The 26,733-nt window shown below is 35.2% G+C and overlaps 1 protein-coding gene across 5 annotated transcripts in view; it reads right to left on the bottom strand.

The window, feature by feature from the left end:
* Window positions 1-26,733, bottom strand: part of LOC109072964 (low-density lipoprotein receptor-related protein 2-like) — an 88,749-nt gene that overhangs the window by 14,854 nt on the left and 47,162 nt on the right. For 2 of the 5 annotated variants that reach the window (XM_042731833.1, XM_042731835.1), the window contains 20 exons: window positions 24,954-25,131; window positions 23,747-23,881; window positions 20,528-20,694; window positions 20,250-20,393; window positions 18,840-18,949; window positions 18,383-18,560; window positions 17,738-17,951; window positions 15,971-16,210; window positions 14,420-14,608; window positions 12,175-13,095; window positions 11,208-11,373; window positions 10,957-11,115; window positions 8,448-8,737; window positions 5,416-5,616; window positions 5,256-5,279; window positions 4,292-4,324; window positions 3,888-4,130; window positions 3,616-3,741; window positions 2,395-2,514; window positions 397-528 (listed from right to left, as the gene is read on the bottom strand). In XM_042731833.1, coding sequence (XP_042587767.1) covers window positions 397-528; window positions 2,395-2,514; window positions 3,616-3,741; window positions 3,888-4,130; window positions 4,292-4,324; window positions 5,256-5,279; window positions 5,416-5,616; window positions 8,448-8,737; window positions 10,957-11,115; window positions 11,208-11,373; window positions 12,175-13,095; window positions 14,420-14,608; window positions 15,971-16,210; window positions 17,738-17,951; window positions 18,383-18,560; window positions 18,840-18,949; window positions 20,250-20,393; window positions 20,528-20,694; window positions 23,747-23,881; window positions 24,954-25,131 — 3,970 coding nt within the window. The remainder of the gene's footprint in view (window positions 1-396; window positions 529-2,394; window positions 2,515-3,615; window positions 3,742-3,887; window positions 4,131-4,291; window positions 4,325-5,255; window positions 5,280-5,415; window positions 5,617-8,447; window positions 8,738-10,956; window positions 11,116-11,207; window positions 11,374-12,174; window positions 13,096-14,419; window positions 14,609-15,970; window positions 16,211-17,737; window positions 17,952-18,382; window positions 18,561-18,839; window positions 18,950-20,249; window positions 20,394-20,527; window positions 20,695-23,746; window positions 23,882-24,953; window positions 25,132-26,733) is intronic. The other 3 variants (XM_042731834.1, XM_042731836.1, XM_042731837.1) reach the window with 3 other exon arrangements.

The following is a 26,733-nucleotide window of genomic DNA, read 5'->3' as shown; positions in this document are numbered from 1 at the left end:
AATATTAATAATAATAATTTACATTACATGTTTTTTGTTTTGTTTGTTTTTTTGCTATCAGTATGAAAAAACAGAAATTGAAAAATGGGTGCATTTGGAAATGTAGAGAGGGATTTATAAATAAAAACGATATAAAAATGATAAACCAAAAATTTGAATAAAACATTGAAATTTTTTTCCTGCATATTGGTTTTTGTAAACTACAATTAAGTAAATCTGTATCAGTCATAAAAAGGAAAATCTATCAATTTCTATAGTATATGCACTTTTGCAGCTGTTCTGTGTGTAAACTTTTGGTGGTAAATCCAAAGGGACAAGTATTTCAGTAACATGTTGTACCAAAAGTACATTGTGAAATGAGACCTGTGATTTGGGTTTGGACCAAGCAATACTGACCACAGTTGTGTCTCTCGTCCTCGTCGCTCATGTCCCCGCAGTCGTTGTCTCCATCACAGATCCAGGACGAAGCGATGCACCTCCCGTCATCGCAGCGGAACTGGTCAGAGTTGCAGGTCCTCACCACGGTGGCTGCAGGGATGAAACAGACAGCAGTGAGAAGAGCCACCTGCCCGAGGGCCATGTCTCACTCGGATCTCAGAGGAAACTGAGGAACATGCGGCCTACGTAATCCATTTAACCATTAAATCCCATCCCGAGCAGCAAGAAACGTGGCTGAGCTGCTGCTGGGATTCCACTGCCAGAGGAATTCTGGGAGAGAATAAGCATTCCTCTCTCTAGTGTCCCGCTTGAACAAAAGGCACCGAGGGGTGCTGTGATTAACGGGACAAAAGCGAGAGGATGGGGCAGTGTGTGTGAGAGGGGAGGGGACAGAGACTGTCAAAGGAAGGGTCGGTGTGTGTGTGTGTGTGTGTGTGTGTGAGGGCTTTTCTGCTGCACGTCACTTTGGAGGAATGTGACACACAATAGATGGCCGGACTGACCGCTGGCATCACAGACACACACCCAAACACACTTCAGATACCACTCGACTGTCATTAAGAAGAGCAAACCTTCCTCATATTATTTTATTGCACTTGTAACTTGTATTGTTATGTTATTTTACTGGTCTGTTGTGACTTGCTTGTGTTGTAGTTTATAATACTTTTTTTCTATAATTTGTTTCTACAGCATATGGGTATATCAGAATTGTTTAGTATTAAAAAAAAACCTAAACATTACTTATTAAAATATACTTACAAGGAAAACTGCTTGAAACATTTTGGTCTGAAATTCCAAATTCGTTTTGAAAAAAATTCAATTTAGTATTTCTAAATAAATGGACATACCGAAAATGACAATATCTACTGTAGAGTAGTGAATTTAATTAAAATGTAACCCTATTTTCACTACCAACTACTGTATCTAACATACTACCATTAGAAGAAATGTATACTTTAATTCAACAGGGATGCATTAAATTGGTCAAAAGAGACAGAACACATTGTGGTTCTTTTGAACTTTCTATTTATCAAAGAATCTTGAAAAAAAAAATGTATCACTGTTTCTACAAAAATATGAAGTTGCAAAACTGTTTTCAACATTGATAATAATAAAATATTTCTTGAGCAGCAAATCATCATATTAGAATGATTTCTGAAGGATCATGTGACACTGAAGACTGGAGTAATGATGCTGAAAATTCAGCTCTGCATCACAGGAATAAATTACATTTTACTATTTATTCAAATAGAAAACAGTTATTTTAAATTATAATAATATTTCACAATAATACAGTCTTTACTGAATTTTTTATTAAATTTATGCAGCCTTGATGAGGAAAAGTGACTTAAAAAAAAAAAAAAAAACTGACCCCAAACTTCTGAAAAATAATGTATGATATCTAATATAATAAGAAAACTTTTGGGGAACATCAATTGTTCTTTCTGATTTAAGTATATATTAAATTAATGAAAAACCAAAAAAAACAAAAAACAAATCAAAACCCCTTATTGATGTAAGAATCTAAACATCATAAATCAAACTTATTTGTTTGGTGATTTACATACATATACACATACTGTACACACTATTCACAAATAGAACTGCTAAATGTCTTTTTTTTTTAAAGAAGCTCTCAAACCTTTGTTCTTTTGTCATGGCATTTGACATACTGGTCTGAATTTCTGCATTGTAAGTCTTTTTCTGCCAAATGAACCAGTTTCTTATACACAACATCTGCTTCATCTTTCCACTTTTTGACTGCATGCAATACCAGTGGAGCGTAAAATGGGGGGGGACATCACCATGGTAACCCATCATTAACTCACCACCCAAAAACATGGGCAACGGTTTCCCTTGAAAAACACAGCTTCATCCTCATATTACAGTGTTTTTATAGTTTTCTCCCTAGTATAGTCCAAAATAACTTTGTCACATATACAGAGTGGTACTTACTGCAGGTAACGGGCTCATCCGAACCATCACTGCAGTCTGTACCGCCATCACAGTACCAGTGTCCGGGAATACAGCGTCCGCTCGAGCAGCGAAACTCGTTCTGGGAACAAGTAGATGTGGCTGAGGAGAAAACAACAAGAAAAACCAGAAATGAACTCAACATAACCCAGGTGGACCCGCTCATATACACGGGTCACTAATTTAGCTGATATTACAGGAAGGCCAAGTTGAGCAACAACTTTGGCTCAAAAAGCAACAGGAAATTATTAAACAGTTACTCATCCAATTCCACACTAAAGGAGATAAAAACAATGAAAATATTATTATTACACATTTTGTCATTCTTACATTTATTTTATTTTGTTATGTTTTTCCTCTGCCTTTCATGTTAGTATGATTTAATATTATTTAAATACCTTTACAGTTGTTTAAATAATATATTGATCAATAATTATTCAAAATTATTGATCAAATAATCTAAATGATTGACCAATAATAATAATAATTTCATTATCTTTTCATAAAAAAAAAATAATCAATAATTTAAGTAATTTATTTATGTGCTTTTGTCATTTTTTAAAATGATACTTTTTATGTTTAATTTATTTTAATTCCAGATTTAAAGTAGATCTAGGTTAAATTTTTATTATTTTCCAGCTAGTAATTTTAGTACTTCAACCTATTTCAGTTAGCTGACAAGATAAAATGTCAATTTTTTTAGTTTACATCATCTTCTAATCTTTTTATTTTATTTTATTTTATTTTATTTTATTTTATTTTATTTTATTTTATTTTCAATGAGCACACTAAAGAAGGCCTTGAGCCGAAACGTTTGTGTTTTGACATTGGTGATCAATTTAAAAGAAACGTGAAAAAGAAGATTATTTATTTATGTGAGTATGGATCATGGTCTCATGTGCCAAGCATTTTTTTTTTTTATGAACATAAATGTTTTTTAGTGGATTTAGTTTTTTGTTTTAGTTAACCCTAATAACTAAAATAAAACTTACTTTTTTCATAATTATATCATTAATAATAATTATTATTTTTTTAATTATTATTGCATTTAATACAACAATAATAAAGTTGTCAATTTTACATGAAATTAGATTTGCGTGGCAAATTAAAAGACATTAAGCATAACAAAAATCAGGGCATTTAAAAACCTAACTACAGTATGTTTCCACAGTCAGAAGGAGACAGTGGGACAGAATAACTCACCACAATGGGTTGGGCTCTCGTCACTGTTGTCACCGCAATCATTATCTCCATCACACAGGTACGAGCGCGGGATGCAGATGTTGGTGGTCTGGCATTTGGTGTGCTCTGGCTGACATGTCCTCTCAGCTGCATTTTATAACAAGGATCCATTATGGATCGCTTAATATCAACTATTTTGTATTATATAAATGCTGATTAAGCTGTAGGCTGTTTATACAGTAGTTGACAAACAACCTAGCAACTTGCTGTGGTAACTGTGCAAATGCACTTACCGCAGTTCTGCTCATCAGAGGTCCCATTGTCGTAGCAATTGTTCATTCCGTTGCAGACGTATTCCCGTGCAATGCAGCGACCGTTATTGCAGGTGAACTCAGTGTTGGGGTCACAGGGCCGGAACAGGCAGCCGGTCTCGTCGCTGTTATCCCCGCAGTCATTATAGTGATCGCAGCGGTAGTGATATGGCACACAACGACCATTTCCACATGTGAACACAGTGGGCTCGCAGGTGTGAAATGCTGCCATGCACAAAATGCAAACACACACACACACACACATACACACACACAAAAAGATTCATTTTGACATTTGCAGTAAGAGCTGAATGAACTAACAGGAACTACTGGAGCTGGAGCTGGAGCTCACCTCATCTCCTCTACCTATCTCTATTTCAGTTTACCTGAGAGTGAAATGAATGCTGCTGCTTGTGGGACTGCATGCGAGAGAGAGAGAGAGAGAGAGAGAGAGAGAGAGAGAGAGAGAGAGAGAGAGAGAGAGATGCGGCGCATTGTGGAAGAGGTTAGTATGTGTTTATGGATGGTTATTAAAGTTTATGCAGTCTAAGGCTCTGTTCTAAATCCTAGTAAGATGCCTTGGTGTCCACTGACTCACAATTGATTTCAATAGAATATTCCATTAGCATGCTGAGCTAACAATTCGATAGTCTTTTTGCATGCATACATGCATGTGTGTACAAAGTACACACACATATAGTATGTAAACAAACTTTTATTTTGAATGCGATTAATCACGATTAATCGTTTTGAAGCCCTAAAATAAACATTCTTCCAGTAACATTATTAGAATGTTTATTCAAAGTTATCTGACCTTTGACAATGTTCTAAAAATGCTAGCACAAAATAATAATTTATTTAAAAAAACTTTTTTTTTTTAGATTTTTTTTTTGTGTTTTATGTTTTTTTTATGTTTTTATGTGTTTTTGAGAGATATTAAAGAATGTTCTAAAATATAATTTCCGTAATGTTTGCAATATTATAAAATAGAATGTTTCCTTAACATTCAGATAATAAAAACAAAACAAAACAAAACAAAAACAAAACAAAACAAAAAAACAAAACAAAACAAACAAAACAAAACAAAAAAACAAAACAAAACAAAACAAAACAAAACAAAACAAAACAAAACAAAAAAACATTCAAGTGTTCTTAGAACAGAATTTTTTGTTAACTGGGTAGCTTGTCAAATAATGCATTACGCCATTATCTTCTGCAAAGGATGAATGCAGTACTGCTTTAGGATTTGGCCCAAAGACAGTATAATCATGTTGCCTATGTAGGCAGCACTCTAGATTTTGGAACAGAGCTTTTAACTACACATGAAGAGAGGTAAGCAAGAATACACACCAAAAACGAAATGACTCTTGGATCCTGGAGCAAAAGATTTGAACAGATTGTGCAAGCAATAAAAAAGCAAGAAGAAACATGTTAGTGAAAGATTGCGCAGCAGTGCAGGAGAGGAAAAGTCCTCTGAAGAACATGTACAGTAAGCAACAACGCATCTCACCGCAGACCCGCTCGAGTTCATCACTGCCGTCCCCACAGTCATCATCGTTGTCGCATTTCCACTGGGCACGGATGCAGCGGCCATTCATGCAAGTGAACTGGCCCGACTGACAGCGTGTGCCATTGTCAGGGATACAGTGTTTGTTATCGGCCAGATACCAGCGGCCCTCAGAGGGACACTGACACTCTGCTCCCTGAGGACCTGAAGGAAATAGTGTTGTATTTTAAAACAAAGTTCTTAATTTCATAATTTATTTCATTTATGCTTATTAAATGGGTCATATGACGATGCTAAAAATAACATTATTTTGTAAATTTGGTGTAATGCAATGTGTTTACACAGTTTAAGGTAAAAAAAACTCCCAGCCTTTCTGAAACATGTCAATTTTTACAAAGCTCATTGTTCTGAAAAGAGAGGTGTGCTCTGATTGGCCAGCTATCCAGTGTGTTGTGATTGGCCGAATACCTTAAGTGTGTGACGGAAATGTTACGCCCTTTACCATATGTGACCCTGGACCACAAAACCAGTCATTAAAGGTACAATTTTCGAAATTGAGATTTATAGTTCATGTGAAAACTGAATAAATAAGCTTTCAATTGATGTATGGTTTGTTAGAACAATATTTGGTTGAGATACAACTATTTGAAAATCTGGAATCAGAGGGTGCAAAAAAATCTAAATATTGAGAAAATAGACTTTAAAGTTGTCCAAATGAAGTTCTTAGAAATGCATATTACTAATCAAAAAATAAGTTTTTATATATTTACAGCAGGAAATTTGCAAAATATTTTCATGGAACATGATCTTTACTTAATATCCTAATGATTTTTGGCATAAAAGAAAAATCTATAATTTTGACCCATACAATGTATTTTTGGCTGTTGCTACAAATATACCCCAGAGACTTAAGACTGTTTTGTGCTCCAGGTTCACATATTTGGAAAGACACAGCATCTCCATGACATGCAGCGGCAGCAACAATATTACAGCGAGAATAAATGTTACGCCTTCTTTCTTTGCGTGAACATTTGGCCGGTGTTATGCAAATCTTCCAACACAGTGATATTGATATGTGGGGGCGTGTTTAAATGAGGTGTTTTAGGGGGCGTGGACATGTCATAACTTTTATAAAGAATATCTCTTTGGGTCTGAGACTTTAGTCTTTGCAACTTTACTGATCTTATACAGGTCCTTCTCAAAAAATTAGCATATTGTGAAAAAGTTCATTATTTTCCATAATGTAATGATAAAAATTAAACTTTCATATATTTTAGATTCATTGCACACCAACTGAAATATTTCAGGTTCTTTTATTGTTTTAATACTGATGATTTTGGCATACAGCTCATGAAAACCCAAAATTCCTATCTCAAAAAATTAGCATATTTCATCTGACCAATAAAAGAAAAGTGTTTTTAATACAAAAAAAGTCAACCTTCAAATAATTATGTTCAGTTATGCACTCAATACTTGGTCGGGAATCCTTTTGCAGAAATGACTGCTTCAATGCGGCGTGGCATGGAAGCAATCAGCCTGTGGCACTGCTGAGGTGTTATGGAGGCCCAGGATGCTTCGATAGCGGCCTTAAGCTCATCCAGAGTGTTGGGTCTTGCGTCTCTCAACTTTCTCTTCACAATATCCCACAGATTCTCTATGGGGTTCAGGTCAGGATAGTTGGCAGGCCAATTGAGCACAGTAATACCATGGTCAGTAAACCATTTACCAGTGGTTTTGGCACTGTGAGCAGGTGCCAGGTCGTGCTGAAAATCGAAATCTTCATCTCCATAAAGCTTTTCAGCAGATGGAAGCATGAAGTGCTCCAAAATCTCCTGATAGCTAGCTGCATTGACCCTGCCCTTGATAAAACACAGTGGACCAACACCAGCAGCTGACATGGCACCCCAGACCATCACTGACTGTGGGTACTTGACACTGGACTTCAGGCATTTTGGCATTTCCTTCTCCCCAGTCTTCCTCCAGACTCTGGCACCTTGATTTCCGAATGACATGCAAAATTTGCTTTCATCCGAAAAAAAAGTACTTTGGACCACTGAACAACAGTCCAGTGCTGCTTCTCTGTAGCCCAGGTCAGGCGCTTCTGCCGCTGTTTTCTGGTTCAAAAGCACACGCTTGTGCACGGTGGCTCTGGATGTTTTCTACTCCAGACTCAGTCCACTGCTTCCGCAGGTCCCCCAAGGTCTGGAATCGGTCCTTCTCTACAATCTTCCTCAGGGTCCGGTCACCTCTTCTCGTTGTGCAGCGTTTTTTTGCCACACTTTTTCCTTCCCACAGACTTCCCACTGAGGTGCCTTGATACAGCACTCTGGGAACAGACTATTCGTTCAGAAATTTCTTTCTGTGTCTTACCCTCTCGCTTGAGGGTGTCAATGATGGCCTTTTGGTTAGCAGTCAGGTCGGCAGTCTTACCCATGATTGCGGTTTTGAGTAATGAACCAGGCTGGGAGTTTTTAAAAGCCTCAGGAATCTTTTGCAGGTGTTTAGAGTTAATTAGTTGATTCAGATGATTAGGTTAATAGCTCGTTTAGAGAACCTTTTCATGATATGCTAATTTTTTGAGATAGGAATTTTGGGTTTTCATGAGCTGTATGCCAAAATCATCAGTATTAAAACAATAAAAAGACCTGAAATATTTCAGTTGGTGTGCAATGAATCTAAAATATATGAAAGTTTAATTTTTATCATTACATTATGGAAAATAATGAACTTTTTCACAATATGCTAATTTTTTGAGAAGGACCTGTATATGCACGAACAGCTTGTAACACTCCAAAGACAAAGGAAAACTTGAAATTGCACCATATGACCTCTTTAATGGAGTGCTAATGTATTTGCATGATGCACTGAGTTGCTGTTTACAGAGTGTTCCAAATTAGTTACTAATGAGGGTTCATTTCCATATACAGCAATGCAGCTCAATAGGTTTGGGAATAGAGCTTTGGTTTTGGAGGATACTGGCTGTAAAAGCCATAAGTAGTATTGCAAAAGCTTATTGTTTGGAAATATAAACCAACCTGGAGTACAAATATGGCTGCATCCACCATTGAATTGTTCGCAGGGACTGCTGCACTGCTGCTGTTTGCTGTTGGAGAGCACGTGGATGTCCATGGGCCGCGATGGAAGGTTCTGTAGCATCACCCTCTGGTCGGAGCCGTCATGCTTGTTTGCACGGTAGATGCTGCGTGTGTTCCAGTCTGTCCAATAGATATGTTGACCATACACTGTCATTGCAAACGGGTAGATGGCGGTGCTTACGATGACCTCACGGTTAGCACCGGTGAGTGAGCATCTCTCGATCTTCTGTCTGCATAGAGAGAACAGTAAACCTTCACTTATCATTATGTAGCACAAATATTTAAAACGTATTAAGTATAAATTTAATATAAATTTATATATTAGCTATATATATACACACACACACACACACACACACACACAGTATATAATATATATGTACCTAACCCTCACCAAGAACAACAACTGTAACAGCTACAATAATACATATATAATATATTTTTAATAAATTATTGAAAATATAATTTATTATAAAATTAATTTTCTTTTTATTATTAAAATGTATATTATTACAAGTATTATTATTATTTTATTGTTAATCATTAATTATAAATATTATTAAATAAAATTATATATATTGTAACGTGGGTTTTTGGGTTTTGTTGGTCAGGCTCTTGTAACCAGACAAGTCAGGGTCCCATTGGATTTAACAACTGCTTCAGGACAATATTAACTTGTAAGTTCAGTATGATGGATTGAAATTTACTCATACCTGACACAGAACTTCGTTGCTGTACAGAATTTATAATTGCATGCATAGAATGTTCTACATAGATTAGTGAAATCATTATGATAATATAATCTGAAATGTTTAAATTTGTGTGAAATTAAAAAAAACACTAAACTTTTACTAGTGGTCTTACACCTTTGGACCTTATTGTATACATAGTATATTGCAAAGCTTGTACAGTCAATACACCATTGGAAACACTTTCTGTGCTGACATATTTATAAATAAATTTTCCATCAAAATAATGCTCAGATGAACCGCTCACAATGCCTCATACCCCTCTCAAAAAGCCTAAACGAGTGAAAGCAGCACAGGATAAAGACGCGATTTCCACTAGCGTTCTTTACGCCGTCATCCAAAACTTCAGTCGGAAGTTTGTTTGGTTCGTATAAATGACTTTGACATATTCTTCCTATATTTACCACTTTGAATGCATATTGCCCACCGTTCGCTGTTTTCCAAAGGCCAACAGGTGGTGGTGAGCCGGGTGCGAGGGCCATTTCAACGCTGCTTGCAGCTTTAATTGATTTACTGATTTTTTAAAAGTTATTTTAGTGTGAACCTCTGTCCTTATGAGAAAATGGCAGGGAAAACTGGCAATCATGCCTATGTGTCTTCAGCTTCAGCATGTGAGGAAGCTATGGATGTAATGGAGCCTGAAGTTTGCCAAAGAGCAAAAATTACAGAGTCTCTGGATGCAAATACGATGGCGATGAAAGGTGTTAAGTAGGATGTGGATAAGCTGAAGGCACAGATGGCTCATATTCTGAAGGAAAATGACCTGTTGAAACAGAAGTGTGTGGAACATGACCGGTACAAGCGTAGATGGTGTTTGCGGTTAAACAGCATTCCTGAAAAAGAAGTTGAGGATGCCAGAAGTGTCGTGATCGATATTCTGTCACAGATCATTCCTCACTCTACAGAACAACTGCAAAATACAGTGGACACAGTTCATCGTCTTGGCAAAAAAAAGAAAGGGAGCAAGACCTCGTCAAATCATCATGCAATTTGGCATGAGAACTGTACGCAACATGGTATAGAGAATGTATAAAATTGCACTGTTCTGCATGGAGAGAAAAATCCACTTTAGAGAGGATTTTTGCTAGGACGACAGAGAGGCTCATGCTTAACTATGGCCAAAGGTTGAGGAGGCAAGAAAGAAGAACTTGAAAGTCTATCTGTGTGATGGGTATGCAGTGATTAATGGTCAGAGGATAACTACTTAATTCATAGGGAATATATTGATGTGCCTGTTTTTTGAGCTGTAACCCATTTATTTTATTTTTTTGGTGAGGAGAGTATTCAAATCTAAGGCACATAAATATTTGAATCAAGACATTGTGACTGTGGAACTAGGTATTTCAGCATTCTATATACAACGTTAAAAACGAAATTATTTTTTGAATGGTTGTCATCGTAGGCCATAGGGCCAATAACTGAGTTCTTAAGGTTATATCGGTCTTAAATGTATGATACTATATAATACGGCTGTATAAAAGAACAATATCTGAAAGTTAGTAGTTCTTTAATCTAAGGTTATGTCTTTTTCTCTGTTATCTTTAAATGTTCAAGGTATTAGGTGTAATGTTAAACGTAAGGCAATTTTTCTTTTTTGCAAGAAGCAATTAAAGGTTAATTGTTTCTTTCTTCAAGAGACACATTCGACTGATTAAATTAACTATAAATATTATGAATATAATTAAAAGATGAGATCTTACAAGCTGGCATCTGCCCAGTACAGCCTTTGTTCGTCATAGTCCAGTGTCAGACCATTTGGCCAAACCAGGCTAGTGTTGATGATCTCTGTCCTGAAGTTTCCTCCCAGAGTTGCACGCTCTATCTTTGCATTGGTTCCCCAGTCGGTCCAGTACATATACCTGACCGCATACACAGAGAAATGCATTTAAATTAGATAATAAAATGGCTCATTATACATCTAAACCACAGTCTAACTGAACAAGGGACTCACCCTCTACATGGATCCAGCATGATGGCTCTGGGTCTGGGCACCTGTGCTACAACAGTCCTCTGAGACCCATCCACTGCCATGGAGCTGATGCTCTGGTTAATGTAGTCACTGTAATAGATCCTCTTATTGATCCAGTCATAGGCAATGCCATCAGGAGCTCCCAGATCTCCACAGAGAAGAAAATGTTCAGAAAAAAAGTTTATAAGGAGCAAAGGTTCGGAACAACATGAGGTGGAGTAATTGATGACAGAATTGTCATCAAAAAACTGTCCCTTTAAATCTCATTTTTGCTAACTTTCTAATTTAATGTAGTTATCAACAGTTTTTATCATTATATTTGGTTGTTATACTGCATTTATCTTTGTGTGTATCACTCAGGCAGCGTTGTGTGCTTGCTGAAGATACTTATGCAGCCCTTCTTTTCAAATACATAATGTTGCTTTAAAATACCAAAAGAAAAATCACGTTGCATGTTACAGAACAATCTTCAGGTTGCATTTGGTTGATTATTTTTATTATGTTATGTTATGTTATGTTATGTTATGTTATGTTATGTTATGTTATGTTTTTTTGGCATAAAAGAAAAATCGATAATTTTGACCCATATAATGTTTTTTTGGCTATTGCTACAAATATTCCCCAGCGAGTTAAGACTTGTTTTGTGGTCCAGGGTCACATATTATATCATTATCAACCAACTGACTCTCAGACAGTATAATTTTCTGCCTGAGAAACAAACAACTTCTCTCATGCTTTCTTTCTTTTTTACATTTCACAATAAAAGAACAAGTTTGCTTGCGTGGTACTACATAAGGCCTAAATAACCTCCAGTCTGCGAACTAACCATTGTAAATGTCACGCAAGATACTTTGTCAACCCAACATTCAAAGATTGCCTTAACGAACTTTCCATTTCCAGCTAAACCTGCCGTGTCAGGGTGCATTAGGAGTTTAAATAAGCTGCTCACCTGAGGCCACCTCTGTCGCAGGAGAGGTAGGTGAAGCCAAAGTAATGAAGCTAATCTTGCTGTGGCCCGCTCCCGAGCTCTGGGTGAAATAGATCCGGCCGTCCAACCGGTCAAAATCAAGGGCTACCGAAGTCCGGGGCACGTTAACCACGGGGAAGGGCAGCGAATGATCCTCTGGATCCAGCCGCAGAGATCGTACGGTACTTTCGGTTGTATAGATAAGGTAGTCATCCCGGGATACCACACAACTGCTGCTATCCGCAGCCAGATTCCCAAAGGCACACGAACACTTCCTCGTCTGAGATCCTCGGATGGCGAAGCAGAAGTGAGCGCAGCCGCCGTTAGACTCCAAGCAGGGGTTGTTATTGAGCTCGTGGGCCGAACTTGGCTGCATTCTCCGGTCGAAGATGGTAACATCCCGCAGCATGTTGATGTTGTCTCGGATCACGAGCGGCTGGTCGGTCGCACCTGGCTGTTTGCTCGCTTGAAAGACTTTCTTCAGGTTTCTGTCCACCCAGATTACATTCCCCTCGAACACGGTGACGCCGTACGGAGTCGGATAGCGACTCCCGTACCGTACGACCTCCGTCTCACCCCCCTCAGGCCGGACTCGTGCGATCATGTCCAGGGAATCGTCCACCCAGTAGATGTATCCGTCTCGGTGGTCCAAAGCCAGGCCTCTGGGGGTGATGATGCCTGAGGAAACCAGCACGGTCCGGTTGGAACCGTCTAGAAAAGCTCGCTCGATTTTGGGTGTCTGTCCGTAGTCGGCCCAGAAGAGGTATCTGTTCATGGGGTCCACCACAATATGACGAGGCATGTCTACTTGGGTCTTTAGAAGCACACGACGGAACGTGGTATTGAGTCGAAGCACTTCAATGTACGTCTCGGTCAAGAAGGCATTGGTGAAATAGAGGTTTCCTGTGGAAAGACAAAGACAAGAAACACCGAGAAACTGTGAGAAACCCTGACACTTAATGTTGCTTTGAGAGGCATTAGGATTAAACACTTTGTTTGTCTGTGTACACATGCACTAGATGGATATCTATACTTTTTCAGCCTCTTGTACCATTAGTGAAAGTGAGTGCATCAGAGCTGTGTTTTAAATATGGCATGTCATTTAGTCCGTTATGAACGGTGTTATAGAGTAACAAAAAAGAACAATATGCGCAACAAAACATGTTGCACAACATTTGTTGTTTCATACAAAATCTAAGCCCATTTTTAGACATAGTTGAGTAGAATGTATAGTAAATATAAACAAATAAATAAATAACTACATAAATCACTATGGAATACTTCATTCTGATTGGTCCATTACAACATTCTGTGCTCATACACAGTATATTAGTTTTCTGCCATAATGATACATTACATTCATCAAAATTGGCCAGGACAGACATTTATAATGATTTCAAAAGATTTCTTTTTCATATAAATACTGTTCTTTTAAACGTCGTATTCATCAAAGAATCCTGGAAAAAAAAACTAGACAATGTATCATGGTTTCCACAAATATTTTAAGCAGTTAAACTGTTTTCAACATTGATAATAAGAGACGTTTCTTCAGCAGAAAATCAACATATTAGAATGATTTTCGAAGGATCATGTGACACTGAAGACTGGACTAATGATGCTGAAAATTTAGCTTTGATCACAGGAATAAATTACATTTTGGTATAAATTCAAATAGAAAACATTTATTTAAAATGAAAATAATATGTAACATTTTTACTGTATTTTTGATCAAATTAATGCAGATCCAGTGAGCAAGAGAGACTTTTTTTAATGGTAGTGTATATATATTGAGAATAAACCACCTATGATGTTAGATTAGGTCAATGCCAATTAGAACTTTGGGTTGCTTATCCACATATTCAGGTCAAAAGTGTATGTTTAACAAGCCATGGGTCACTGAGGCCTGAACCATCTGAGCCTCTTTTTTGTCATATGTTAATCTTTAATCTTCTCCAATGCCAGCTGTCTGTGCTTATTCTGATGTGAGTTAATGTTAATGTCCCTACGGTAAGGCTGTCACCATTCTGACCTCTAAAGCTGCTCTAGAGCATTCCTCACGTAACACTCCATGATTCCAGTGTATCTGAAGTACTTTGAAGTATTTCTTTGGAAGTACTTCATGCTTTAGAAAGTGGTCAAATTTGTTTCATTCAGAATGTCACAATTGTACTTATTACCAGAGTCAAACAGGTTACCAAATCTGATTTCAACATATACAAGCCCTCACCTGCGGCCCAGTCGACAGCAATGCCCCGTATGCCATTACGTCCGATTCCAGAGGTGACGATACTGCGGAATCCAGATCCGTCCGGTTTGATCCGGCGGATTCCATTCTGAGACGCCACGGTGCTGCTGAAGTCACACCAGTAAATGAATCCAGAAGGCATGTGCACGTCTACATGAAGAGCATTGCGGCCTACAGGACACACACAGAAACACACATGCACAAAGTTTTTTATTGTACTATGCATGTATAATCACACACATTATTCATATATGTGACCCTGGAGCACAAAACCAGTCATAAGTAGCACAGGTATATTTGTATACATTGTATGGGTCAAAATTACCGATTTTTTTTTAATGCCAAAAAATCATTAGGTTATTAGGTAAAGATCATGTTCCATGAATATATTTTTGTAAATTTCCTACCATAAATATCAAAACCTAATTTTTGATTAGTAATATGCATTGCTAAGAACTTCATTTGGACAACTTTAAAGGTGATTTTCTCAGTATTTTGATTTTTTTGCACCCTCAGATTCCAGATTTTCAAATAGTTGTATCTCAGCCAAATACTGTCCTATTGTCCAAAAAATTGACCCTTATGACTGGTTTTGTGATCCAGGGTATAATATTTGCAATTTTGTGTTGTTTTTTTATAATGGGTCTAATTTGTGAGTTTGTGTGTTTTTTATTTGGCTGTAAAGTTTAATAGTGTCTCTGACCAAAATATCAGTAGCAAAAATGACATAATGACATATGTGTATATGCATAATCTATTATTAAATTGCGTGTCTGTATGTTTATGTATATTCTTTTTTATTACAAAATAATAAAAAAATTATATAAAAAACACTTTATGAAGCCTTTTTATTATTTATAATCCAAAAGAATAAATATAATATAAAAAGAATAAAATAATAAAAAAAGAAAATAATTTCTATTTTTCTCATAAATTTCTTTGTGTGCCATTTTTCATGTTAAAATAGTTTAAGTATCATTCCACCTTGTGTTTACGTATAGGCAATATGAATTTATATTTTTTAAGCTAGAATTTTTACTGTATTTTAATTGATTAATTATTCTAACATTTTGAATCTATTGGCTTCAATGGAAACACATAAATAATAAAATATTAAGAGATATATTGTTTTGTGTGTCCGTGCATGCATGTGTGTGTGTGTATGTGTGTGTGTGTGTGTGTGTGTGTGTGTGTGTGTGTGTGTGTGTGTGTGTGTGTGCGTATATAATGTGATAAAGAATATTTGTTCTCTTTATTACAAAATAATAAAAATGTATTATTTATAATACAAAAGAATAAATATCATATAAAGAGAATAAAATAATATAAAATATAAAAAACAATTGGGAAATAGTATAGATATAAATAAATAAATATCCATTTAAATAAATAAATATAAAATCATTATAATATATATCAAAATTATATTTAAAATATTTTACACATAAATTTATTTAATTACTTCATTAAATATATTATAATGTTTTATTTAACAGTATTTTTTTCTATACCACCCAGTGCTACTGAACCCACCTCTGCCTGCCACAGGCACCATAGACTCGGAGTGATCCGCTCCCTCCAGACTGAAGCCCTTGATGGCAGTGAGCATAGAGATCACCACGTAGGACTGGTATGGAGAACAGGTTCTGTTATCAGCACTGAGTCTGAACCCTGTCGCACAGGCGCAGCTGAACAGACCACCGGGACGAGGCAGACACAACTGCTCACATGTCCCAATGTTATTACTGCAGCCGTTAGACGAGCCTGCTGAGGCTGTGAGGAGACAGACAGAAAGACAAACAGCAGATAATGAGAATGAGAGACATGCAAGATATTTAATACTGCAAATATGTAACCGTAAGAGTACATGATACTGACTCATATCTATCTATTCTGGTAATGTATACACATTCCTGGTGCATATCAGTGTGTAGCAGTACTGATATATTGGGACTCTGCTTTGCTAGCACTTCCAGATCTTACTGGAAGCACTTATACAATAGACGGCGTTCACAGCCCTGGAGAATGAACATGTGCACTGAACACCGAACAAAGGGACACTGATTCTTCTCCGCATAAAGCTGAGTGTCCCCCTGAGGCAGAGGGGAACTAATTGGTAAACTGATATCCTATTGAAAGTCATTCATGGCTCTCTGGTAATTGCTACACGGCCATCAAGGTTACGATGACTTCCAGAAAAGACCACCCTACAGTACGTCAACCGCAGAATGAATCAGAGATAAATGGTAAAAAAAGTGGCACTGAGAGATGCCTACACAGGCAGCAATTTAGCTTATATTAATAAAAAATTGACTATTTTACCCAACATTTCTGTGTGATGTGTAGTTTTATGTGTATTAACAGTTCCCACTGTTAGTTTAGCAACATGCTAACAATGTCAAAAGCTGTATATTGTTATTGTTATATATGTGACCCTGGACCACAAAACCAGTCTTAAATCGCACGGGTATATTTATAGCAATAGCTAACAATACATTGTAAGAGACAAAATTATCGAATTTTCTGGTTTTGTGATCCAGGGGTCACATATATATGTATATATACAAATATATGCTTATTTTTAAATATATATTTCATTAATTTGCAGCTTGTTTTAATAAAAAATGTGAAACTGTTGTTCGTTATTGTCATATAGTATTTGTTTGGCTTGTTATTGCTTGTTTTCTGTATGATTTAGCAATATTGTATGCAAAAAAATTATGCCAATAAAGTACTTTAAATTAAATCAAAATTTATAAAAAATTGACTTTTTTTTACCCAACATTTGCGTGTGATGTGTAGTTGTATGTTTATTAGAGTTAGCAACATGATCACACCGTCTTGATAAATGTCTGTTTTATATATTTATTATTTATTATTATCTTTTTTAATTCAATAGCAGCTTATTTTAATACAGTTTTTTTTTTACTGTTGTTTGTTATCATATCCTTGCTGAAAGAACACGCATATGCTGGTTAGGTATGTTTTGAAGCATGCTAGCTGGTTTGAGCTCGTATAAGTTGGTCCTTAGTTGGTCATGAGTGGGTTTAAGCTGGTCCTGAGCAGGAGCTAGTTGCTGAGGACCAGCTTAAACCAGCTACCATGCTTCAAAACATGCCTAACCAGCACAAGCTGTTTTTTTATCAAGAGGGTATTGTATATTTTTAACTTGTCATCCCTTGCTTTACTTATTAGAGCACCAAACTCCACTGAAATCAATCACTTTGTGTGGGAGGAGCTATTTGTATGAAGAGAGCCATTATGCTATACGTATTTGTTTTAAGTATTTATTATACTCACAGTCTCTGTAGTGCACTTTGAGTACTCTGAGACCGGCCACGTTGTCCCGCATTACGACCCGGTTGAGTCCCGTGGCTTTGTCGACGCGTTCAATCACCTCAAAGTCTCGATCTGTGAAGTACAGGTAGGAGTCGTATACGGCCACACCCCACGGATGGGACAGTCCATTCACCATAGTGATGCGGTTTGATCCATCGGGATCACCGCGCTCGATCTGAAACATGGAGGAAACAGTTGAGTTATTCTGTTAAATAAGTTTCAATTTGGTGGAGATATGGGTTCTAAGGTGGATGCAAAAATAAATAAATAAATGTGTATACATAAATGCACTATTACAGGAAATACGACAATTTAATTAGAAGTGGGTGTAAACATTTAGAATGTTACAAAAGATTTCAAATAAATTCTGTTCTTTTAAAATTCCAAATCTGCAAATTAGAATGATTTCTGAAGGATCATGTGACACTGAAGACTGGAGAAAATGCAGCTTTGCATCACAGGAATACATTTAAACAGCACCTAGTTATTTTAAATTGTATTAATATTTCACAATTTTGCTGTTTTTACTGTATTTTTGGTCAGATATACTCAGCTTTGGTGAACATCAGATATCTTTTTCTACATTAATGTTTTTGACTGCCATACCACGCCAGTTCCTGTAACGGCCCAGTAGAGCTTGTTCTCTCTGATGTCTATGGTTATGAACTCCACATGTTCCAGATTATGGGTGAAGAGGATGGCTGCGTTCGATCCGTCCATATCTGCTGATGCCACCTTGGCCGGGATCCCACTCTCTGTTCCCTGATCTGTCCAGTACATCTTTCTAAAACAAAGACAGATCATCACTAAACAGGACAGAATCATGTATGCAAACCCATAACATATGGGAAATACTGCTGTGTTTGTATACAAATACAGCACTTTCATGCTTATACAAGTATATAATATAAGGACTGATCATGACTATGTGTGCTTCAAGTTGACTGTTGTTTAGTGAGCTCAGGCAGTTCAGTCCTGGCAGGTGACATTAAATCAGCTGGAGCTTGTTGAATTTGGGGATCAGGGTTAATTCCAGACCAGATTTCTGCTTATCTGGACTTACCCACGTGCCGGATCCACTGCAATGCCAGTGGGAGCTCCTGCACCGGTAGGTGAGCCGTTGTTAGTGATGAGAGTCTTTCTGTACTGAATCTCTCCTTTCAGCCTGAGAACCTGAAAAAAATCAGATTGTGTTTGATAACAGTACCAGTGACATTTCCCAATTATTGTTACCCATTTAAATACCACTGCATAACTAACAACTTAAATATTTAAAATGTAAAAAAAGTTTTAAATTACATTTAAAAAATTAAAATTAAGTAAATATTGTCTCAAATAATAATCCAGGTAAGTAATACAAAAATAGAGAACAAAGAAATTAATTACAAGCAGAACAACAAAGAAAAACAATCCAAATGAAATTTGTAGCAGTATTAAGTATTCAAGTAAATATTCAATATTTGAAGCCAAATGCACAGGTCTAATATTTTGACATATTGTATTTTTTTTTGCCTGTTTACTTTACTCAAGACAAACTGACAGTGTTTACATTAATTATGTATTTTTGTGTTGAAAACATTTTTTTTCCCATTATTTTTAACTCTGATCTTCTTAGTTCCAGTGTTTTAGTATTATTTATATATTATTATTATTATTATTAGTGCTGTCAAGCGATTAATCACGATTAATCGCATACAAAATAAAAGTTTTTGTGGTTGCATAATATATGTGTGTGTGTTGTGCATATTTATAATGTATATGTAAATACACACACATACAGTATATATTTTGAAAATATTTACATGTATTTACATGTCTATATTTATATTCGTATAATTTATATTATAAATAAATATATTAAATATTTAAACAACATTTTTCTGAAATATATACATGCATGTGTGTGTAATTATATATACATAATAAATATACACAGTACACACACATGTATTATGTAAACAAAAACTTGTATTCTGGATGCGATTAATCACGATTATTATTTAAATACTAAATATTTATTATTAATTAAAATGACCTTTTTCATATTTTCAGTTTTAACTTGAATTTTAGTTTAAGTTTTAGTATTGTGCTTTTGTATTTTATATATATATATATATATATATATATATATATATATATATATATATATATATATATATTTATATATATTTTAAATTTACTTTAATTTGTCTTTATTTCAGCTTTAGTTTGAGCAACTTCACTCTCAACTTTATTTCTCATTTTAAATTTAAAATTTTATTTTAATTTTTAATTATTTTTTTAACATTTTGTTACTGATAACAACACTGCTTTGGCACATAGAACTACTGGTTACAAGACCTAAACTAGTAAACACTGATGAAACTGGTGTGTTTAAAATTTTCTTCAGAAATCTTCAGTACGTAGAAATAACCCTCAACCCTAACAAGAACAATTTATGATGCAGGGGAATGAGATCTAAAGTCTTGCCAACCTCTATAGACTGTGATGCAGGGTTGGAGTAGTACAGGTTCTGAGACATCCAGTCCAGAGCCAGTCCGACCGGAGAACCCAGGATGGCTGCTGGAGCGAACTCAGTTCTGTTGGTACCATCTGACTTTACTCGATGAATCTCCCCCTGTGCAGATAAATAAGATACAATTAATAGACAAAATCAGAATTTTAGCATTCAAAACACCTGTTAACTAGTTAAAATTAATGATACAACTCATTTGAGATAATTTGAGATGTGGAAGTGTTTATATGATTTACCGGATGCTCCACCCAATAGATCATCTGCTCAGCATCATCAAAATCGACATCATATCCATTCAGCAGCCCGGCGACCGGCACCATGGCGTCATTGCTCTTGTCATTCGGGTTGAGTGGGATGCCGTAAATGATGCTGTCTCTCACCACCACCAGGAATGGATCCTCAACTGCAAAGTCATCAGTCATAATTCATATGGTATTCATAAAAATGGGCTTTTTAGCAGTGTGACACATCTTATTTTCAACCAAACAATTACACCATGTGAGATAAATAAATTATTTAAATTTTGGGTGAACTTCCTGTAAGCAAGCTCACATATGCATATCCTTGAGAAAAGAAGTACACTTAAGCATATTTTGATAAGAGCACTTATTAAGGAAATAAAATACCTTAAAATAATATGCTTAAGTGCAAACTCAATATACTGTCATGTCTGTGGATACTTAAGTGCATGTTATGTGCAATTAAATTAAAAGAATTATAGTTTAAATTTATATTAAATGCAGTTAGGCGAACTTAAGATCGCTTTTTTGACTCACTTTAGTAGGACCTAAGTGCATCTTTATATGTCATTTTAAAATTAATTTGAAATTGCCTTTGATATGTGGTTTAAGTGTACTGCCAAATGTATTGGCAAGTAATTATACTAGTGCTGTCAAATGTTTAATCGCGATTAATCGCATCCAAAATAAAAGTTGAATAAATTATATCATACATAAATTTATTTAATAAACGCAACATATTTTTCTTAAATATATACATGCATGTGTGTGTATTTATATATACTTATTAAATATACACAATACATACACATATATTTGTCATGCTACGGTGAGATAAACGCACAAAGAAGATGAAGATAAATGCAAATAGTTTAAAAAAAAAAAACCCACAAGGATAAATTCAGGACAGAACAGGCAGGAGACACTTAGGAGCGTAGTACACCGGGCGAGAAACAGAGAACAGAACACAAGTTATATATGAGGGCTGGTGACACACACCTGAAACCAATGACAATAATCAAATGAAGACAGAAGCTAGGTCACACAGAACACATGGGGGATCAAAACAGTTCATAAGTCTGACAATATTATGTAAACAACAACTTTTATTATGGATGCGATTAATCACGATTAATCGTTTGACACCACTAACTTATACTATAAACTAAAATATCCAAAATATATACATTTCTATTGAAACTTGTTTTAAATTTATTTGTAATTGCATATTTATAATGATGATGCTCCAATTTAGTGCATTTTAAATATATTAACTTTAAACATAGTATTGAATAACACACTATAGATACATTTACAGTTAAAAAGTACTTTCCAAATGCCTTTTTATCGAAATAAGTACAATTCTTTAAAGCACGACAAAGTATTAAAACATAATGATTTAAAATGTACTTTAAGGTATTAATTTTAATTTGACATTATTACAAAGTGCACTATTTTAAAAGTGTATTTAAGTGTGTTAAGAAAAATAGTAATGAAAGTCATTTCTTAAGTTTTCTTATCTTGTTTTCTAGTACAAATATCTAAACGTTCTTCAATTAAGATGCATTTACTTCAGATGTAAAATGACTTTTATTGAGAATATTAAGCCTTGTTTTCTGAAAGATCTATCAAAATGAAGTCAGTTTATGCTTAAAACAAAACAAAACAAAAAATAGTCAGTGAGGTAAGAAAAATAATTTTGTTTTCCCTTTGAATAAAGTTTATTTTTCTTACCCCATTTAAACAAAACCTTTTTGTTTTCAGAAAAAAAGACTTAATATAAGTCATTTTTCTTTTCAAGTAAATGTATCTTGATTTAAGAATATTTAGAAACTCTCGGTCAAGTACATTTAAGTGGCCTTTTATTTCAGTAATATTTTCTGCATTATCTGCATTATCTTTTTAAATATACTTTTAAGATTTGAAGTACACTACAAGTACCCATTCAAAACAGTTAAGCACACTTTTTTTTTCTCACAATGGATAGCACAGATTCCCAGAATTAGGTATCATCTCACTACATTTAGTGCAGATATGAGCTACTGGTGAAAAAGGTCTTGCGGAGTAAACATAGCTGTGTCAGCACAGTTGATTGCGATAAACAGCCCATTCAGTTATCATTTGTCTGGATTAATTGTTAAACTCTCATGGAAGAATGCACTTGACAGCACTAACAAAGGCTGAAACCTGAGCGAGGTTGAGAGTTTGGCCTAAGAGAATGTTAAGGGCTTCTTAAGACTAAAGGCCTCTTGCGTGCTTTCATCCGTTACCGTCAGCTGAGCTAAGGCCTTTTATAATAGTAAATGTTTGCCTCTGCAAAGAAGCTTACTAAGTAAATTTAAAATGGGTTGCTGTTGACAAGTTTTCATTCCCCTGAAATCTATATCCAATTTTAACAGAAGACTGCTTCATTCATTCACTGTGAAGTAGATTAAATGGACAGAGGCCAGCGTTAAAGACATAGACACATGCATTATTCATTAAAACGGCCACAAGCAGGAATAAACTGTTAAACTCATTGCATTAATTTATCTTGTCCATTAAAGTCCTTTCAGTTACAATGGTTAGCATCAACCTCTTTCCCTCAACAGAAACCCAGTAGGATTTTTCCATTAGCTTTTTGGCTTCTTTAGCCTTTGATTCTTACAGGTTTAATTCATTAAGAAAATCTTTACAAACTTTTATGAATTTTAAAGCCTACATATAACAACCAGAAGCAAAAATCTGAAGTTAGACTACATCTTGGTGACATGACTTCATTGTCATCGCCATGAAGTTTACTAACTCTGTCAATCTTTATTTTAATTTATTTGAAACCAAGATTCTTTTTCTTGCACTACTGGCAGATATTTTTTCTTGTTTTAAGCATTAACAAACTTAATTTTAAAAGATTTTTCAGAAAACAAGAGTTAATATCTTGTGTCATTATGCAACTCATGTAAATGCATCTTGATTTTAGAAAAAAAATTATTCCAAAAAAAGTTATTTGCTTTGAAAAATGTGAGACACAGGCAGTGGAATGGGGGGGGGGGGTTCCAGACAAGTTTTTTTAAAGTTCAACTGACTTTAACTTGAGCGCCATGATTTTATAATGGCATGCTGTCATGCGTGAGATGCGTGAAAATGCTTTCTGTGGGAGAGGCCCCTTCACCATGAGAAACTCTGCTCTCTAGATAGCCACATTGGCCACAAATATTTGGCTGATGTATCTCGTACCTCTAGCGCATGTGAACTGGTCAGCGGCAAGAGTCCATCCAGACGGACAGGCGCAGGAGTAGAACCTGGGACCGATCGCTGACAGGAGACAGATGTGAGTGCAGGGGCTCGAACGGGGGTCACAGGGGTTATAACCTGCAGGAAAAAACACATAAAATCTTTGAAGTCAACATGAAATCAGTATTGCCCCTGTTTTCCTTTTTATAACAAGTTTCTGGTTTTATTGTGTACAATTCATTGGTGCATGTTATTCTACAGTAAAAGATGTTATTCTTGGATTGACACAAAACTGTCAAATATTATCCTTAGATTGTAATCATTATAAACACAAACTGTTTTCATCACCTAACAGGTTCATTTGAAATGGTATGTATTGCGAAAAGCACTATATACATAAAAAAAAACAAAAAATTAAATATTAATTATTTAGACTCTGAACCATTGTAAAAATAAAAAAGTATACTGTTCTTCAACATACTTTTTAAAATAAATAAATAAATATATATATATATATATATATATATATATAGATATATAGATATATATCTATATATATATATATATATATATATATATATATATATATATATATATATATATATATATATATACTTCAGAATAGAATATATTTAAGTGTGAAATGAATGTAATGTCTTTGGACACTTATGTGCATGTTAATTGCTGTTAAACGATAATTAACTCTAGTTTAAATTTATTAAAAGTATATTTGTGATGACGAAGTTGCAATTTAAAAAATTTGACATATATTAACTTCAACACAGTTAAAATTATGATTTAGTATGCCAACACATCAAAATAAGTTTACTTCTTCAATGCCTGACAACAGGTTTTAAAGTAAACTTCTTAATTGACATTATTACAGAGTGCATATTTTAAAAGTGTGTTAGGAAACAGTCATAAAAGTGGCTTTTTATATCATTAACATAATCTGCAAGTATATATTTTTAAAAAATATATATATACTTTTGATATTTGAAGTACACTACAAATGCACATTCAGTGCAATTAAGCATGTGACAAAAAGCTCTTATTATTCAGCACTTTTCAAACCTTTTTTCTTATCATAGTGACTTCCAGAATTTTTTTTTTTTTTAATTTGCTGTATTTTATCCTAACTATCACACCTTTCTCCTCAGGTAGCAGCTAGCTGATCTGGCTGTATTTCAGGCTTGTGACAGTGTTGTACCTGCAGGCTGTCGGGCAGGATGAAGAGCCACCAGACCCATGGGCTGGGGCAGATTATACAGCATCACTGTCTGGTTCTGTCCGTGCCACTTGTTGGCCCGGATCACACGGTTGACGTATCTGTCTGTCCAATAGACAAAATCCTCAAAAATGGTGATTGCGTGGGGATGTTGCAGTACTTTCATTGAAAAACAAGAGGTGTTTTAATTATTCACACAGTAAGATGGAAAAAAGCATTCATAACTTTTTAAGATACTTAGGGCCAGTTTTACTAAACAGGGCAAATTAGCGCGAGAGCGCAATTCCAGAACAGCGCCAATGGACGTGGAAATTTCTGTGGGTGATTTACTAACAACGTTCAAATTAAAGAACACAGACGCAACATCTCCTTTACATATTAACCAACACAATATACCAAGCGCTGCGCAAATTAGCATAGTTGCGAATTAACAATAAAGAAATAAATAAGCTTCAGTATGTTGAAAAGAGGCCAAAAAATGAAGGGTTGTAACAGTTCTGATAGACCTGGTATTGCGTGACTCCTAAATGAGTCTTTTATTTCCTGAAGCAAATTAAAAATAACATGGCTTGGCAAACGATATGTTCGGATAATGTGTTCTTTCCAAATAAATTAATACGTGTGGATGCTCTCTGTTCTCTGTGGTGCCTCCTTCTATTTATTTCAGGCGCAAAATAGTTTAAGGCATGCTTTTTTGGGTGTTAAATAATGGCATAAATGGTATACCAGTAATTTTAGGAGATGTTATTTTATTTAGTTTCGTTGTTTGTTTTATTTGTATCCTCCCATATATTTTGCGTCTGAAAGGGAAACTCGTAGAAATGCATATTCAATAAGGTCAGGCGCAAAAATGACTGTGTCCATGCCTTTTCAGCGCTAATTCATCAATGCGCGTCTTTAGTAAAACCTGGTTTGCGCTGACGCAAGCTGTTAGTAAAACTGGCCCTTAGGCTTGAAATACACTGCATGCAAGTATGCAAATACAGATATACTGCATTTCAAACTAGAGTTTATTTTGCATGCATTAACATTTACTTAAACGTGACGTTTTAGTTGTAACACAACTTAAAGCACCATTTAAACACATCACAAGGACAGAGAGGAAAAATGCAAGGTTTTGCAAATGTAATGCTCTGCCTTGTGACTAAAAATGGCATCTAATGTAGACCAATTAGAAATTCAGAGAAGCAGTTCTTGCTGTGCTTCTGCTTGATTTTCAAACTTTCCATACAATTAAAATGCATCGCACACTCAAATATCAACATACATTTACTTCTGATGCAAAATAAAGTGAGTTTATGATTAAAACAAGAAACAAAAAAACAATTTAATCAGAAATCAAGCCTATTCTTCTTACTCCACTGGCAGATATTTTGTCTTGTTTTCAGCAAAAACTTGCTTAATTTTTATGAGAAGTCTTATTTTCTGGAAAATGTATCACGTTTTTGCTGAAAACAAGCAAAAATATCTACAAATGGGCTTCGTTGTACAGCACTTTGGCGTAACTCTGTTGCTTTTAAATGCGCTATAGAAATAAAATTTGACTTGACTAAGAAAATAAACTTGTTTTCTCTTTGAATTAATTGGCAGATATTTATGGAAGCCCATTTCTGCCACAGAAAAAAAAAAGGTAAGTGCAACTTTTTATCTCACAATTCGGACATTTTATTGCATTTTTATTATTAAAAATGAGATTTCTGTGGGACAATTGTGACTTTACATCTTGCAATTCTGTCTTTTTTCGCGGCCATAAAATCAGAAT

This window comes from Cyprinus carpio, chromosome B9, assembly GCF_018340385.1.
Source record: "Cyprinus carpio isolate SPL01 chromosome B9, ASM1834038v1, whole genome shotgun sequence".
Taxonomy (NCBI): domain Eukaryota; kingdom Metazoa; phylum Chordata; class Actinopteri; order Cypriniformes; family Cyprinidae; genus Cyprinus; species Cyprinus carpio.
Note: the sequence above shows the minus strand (reverse complement) of the source record. Positions and strands in the feature narration are given on the sequence as shown.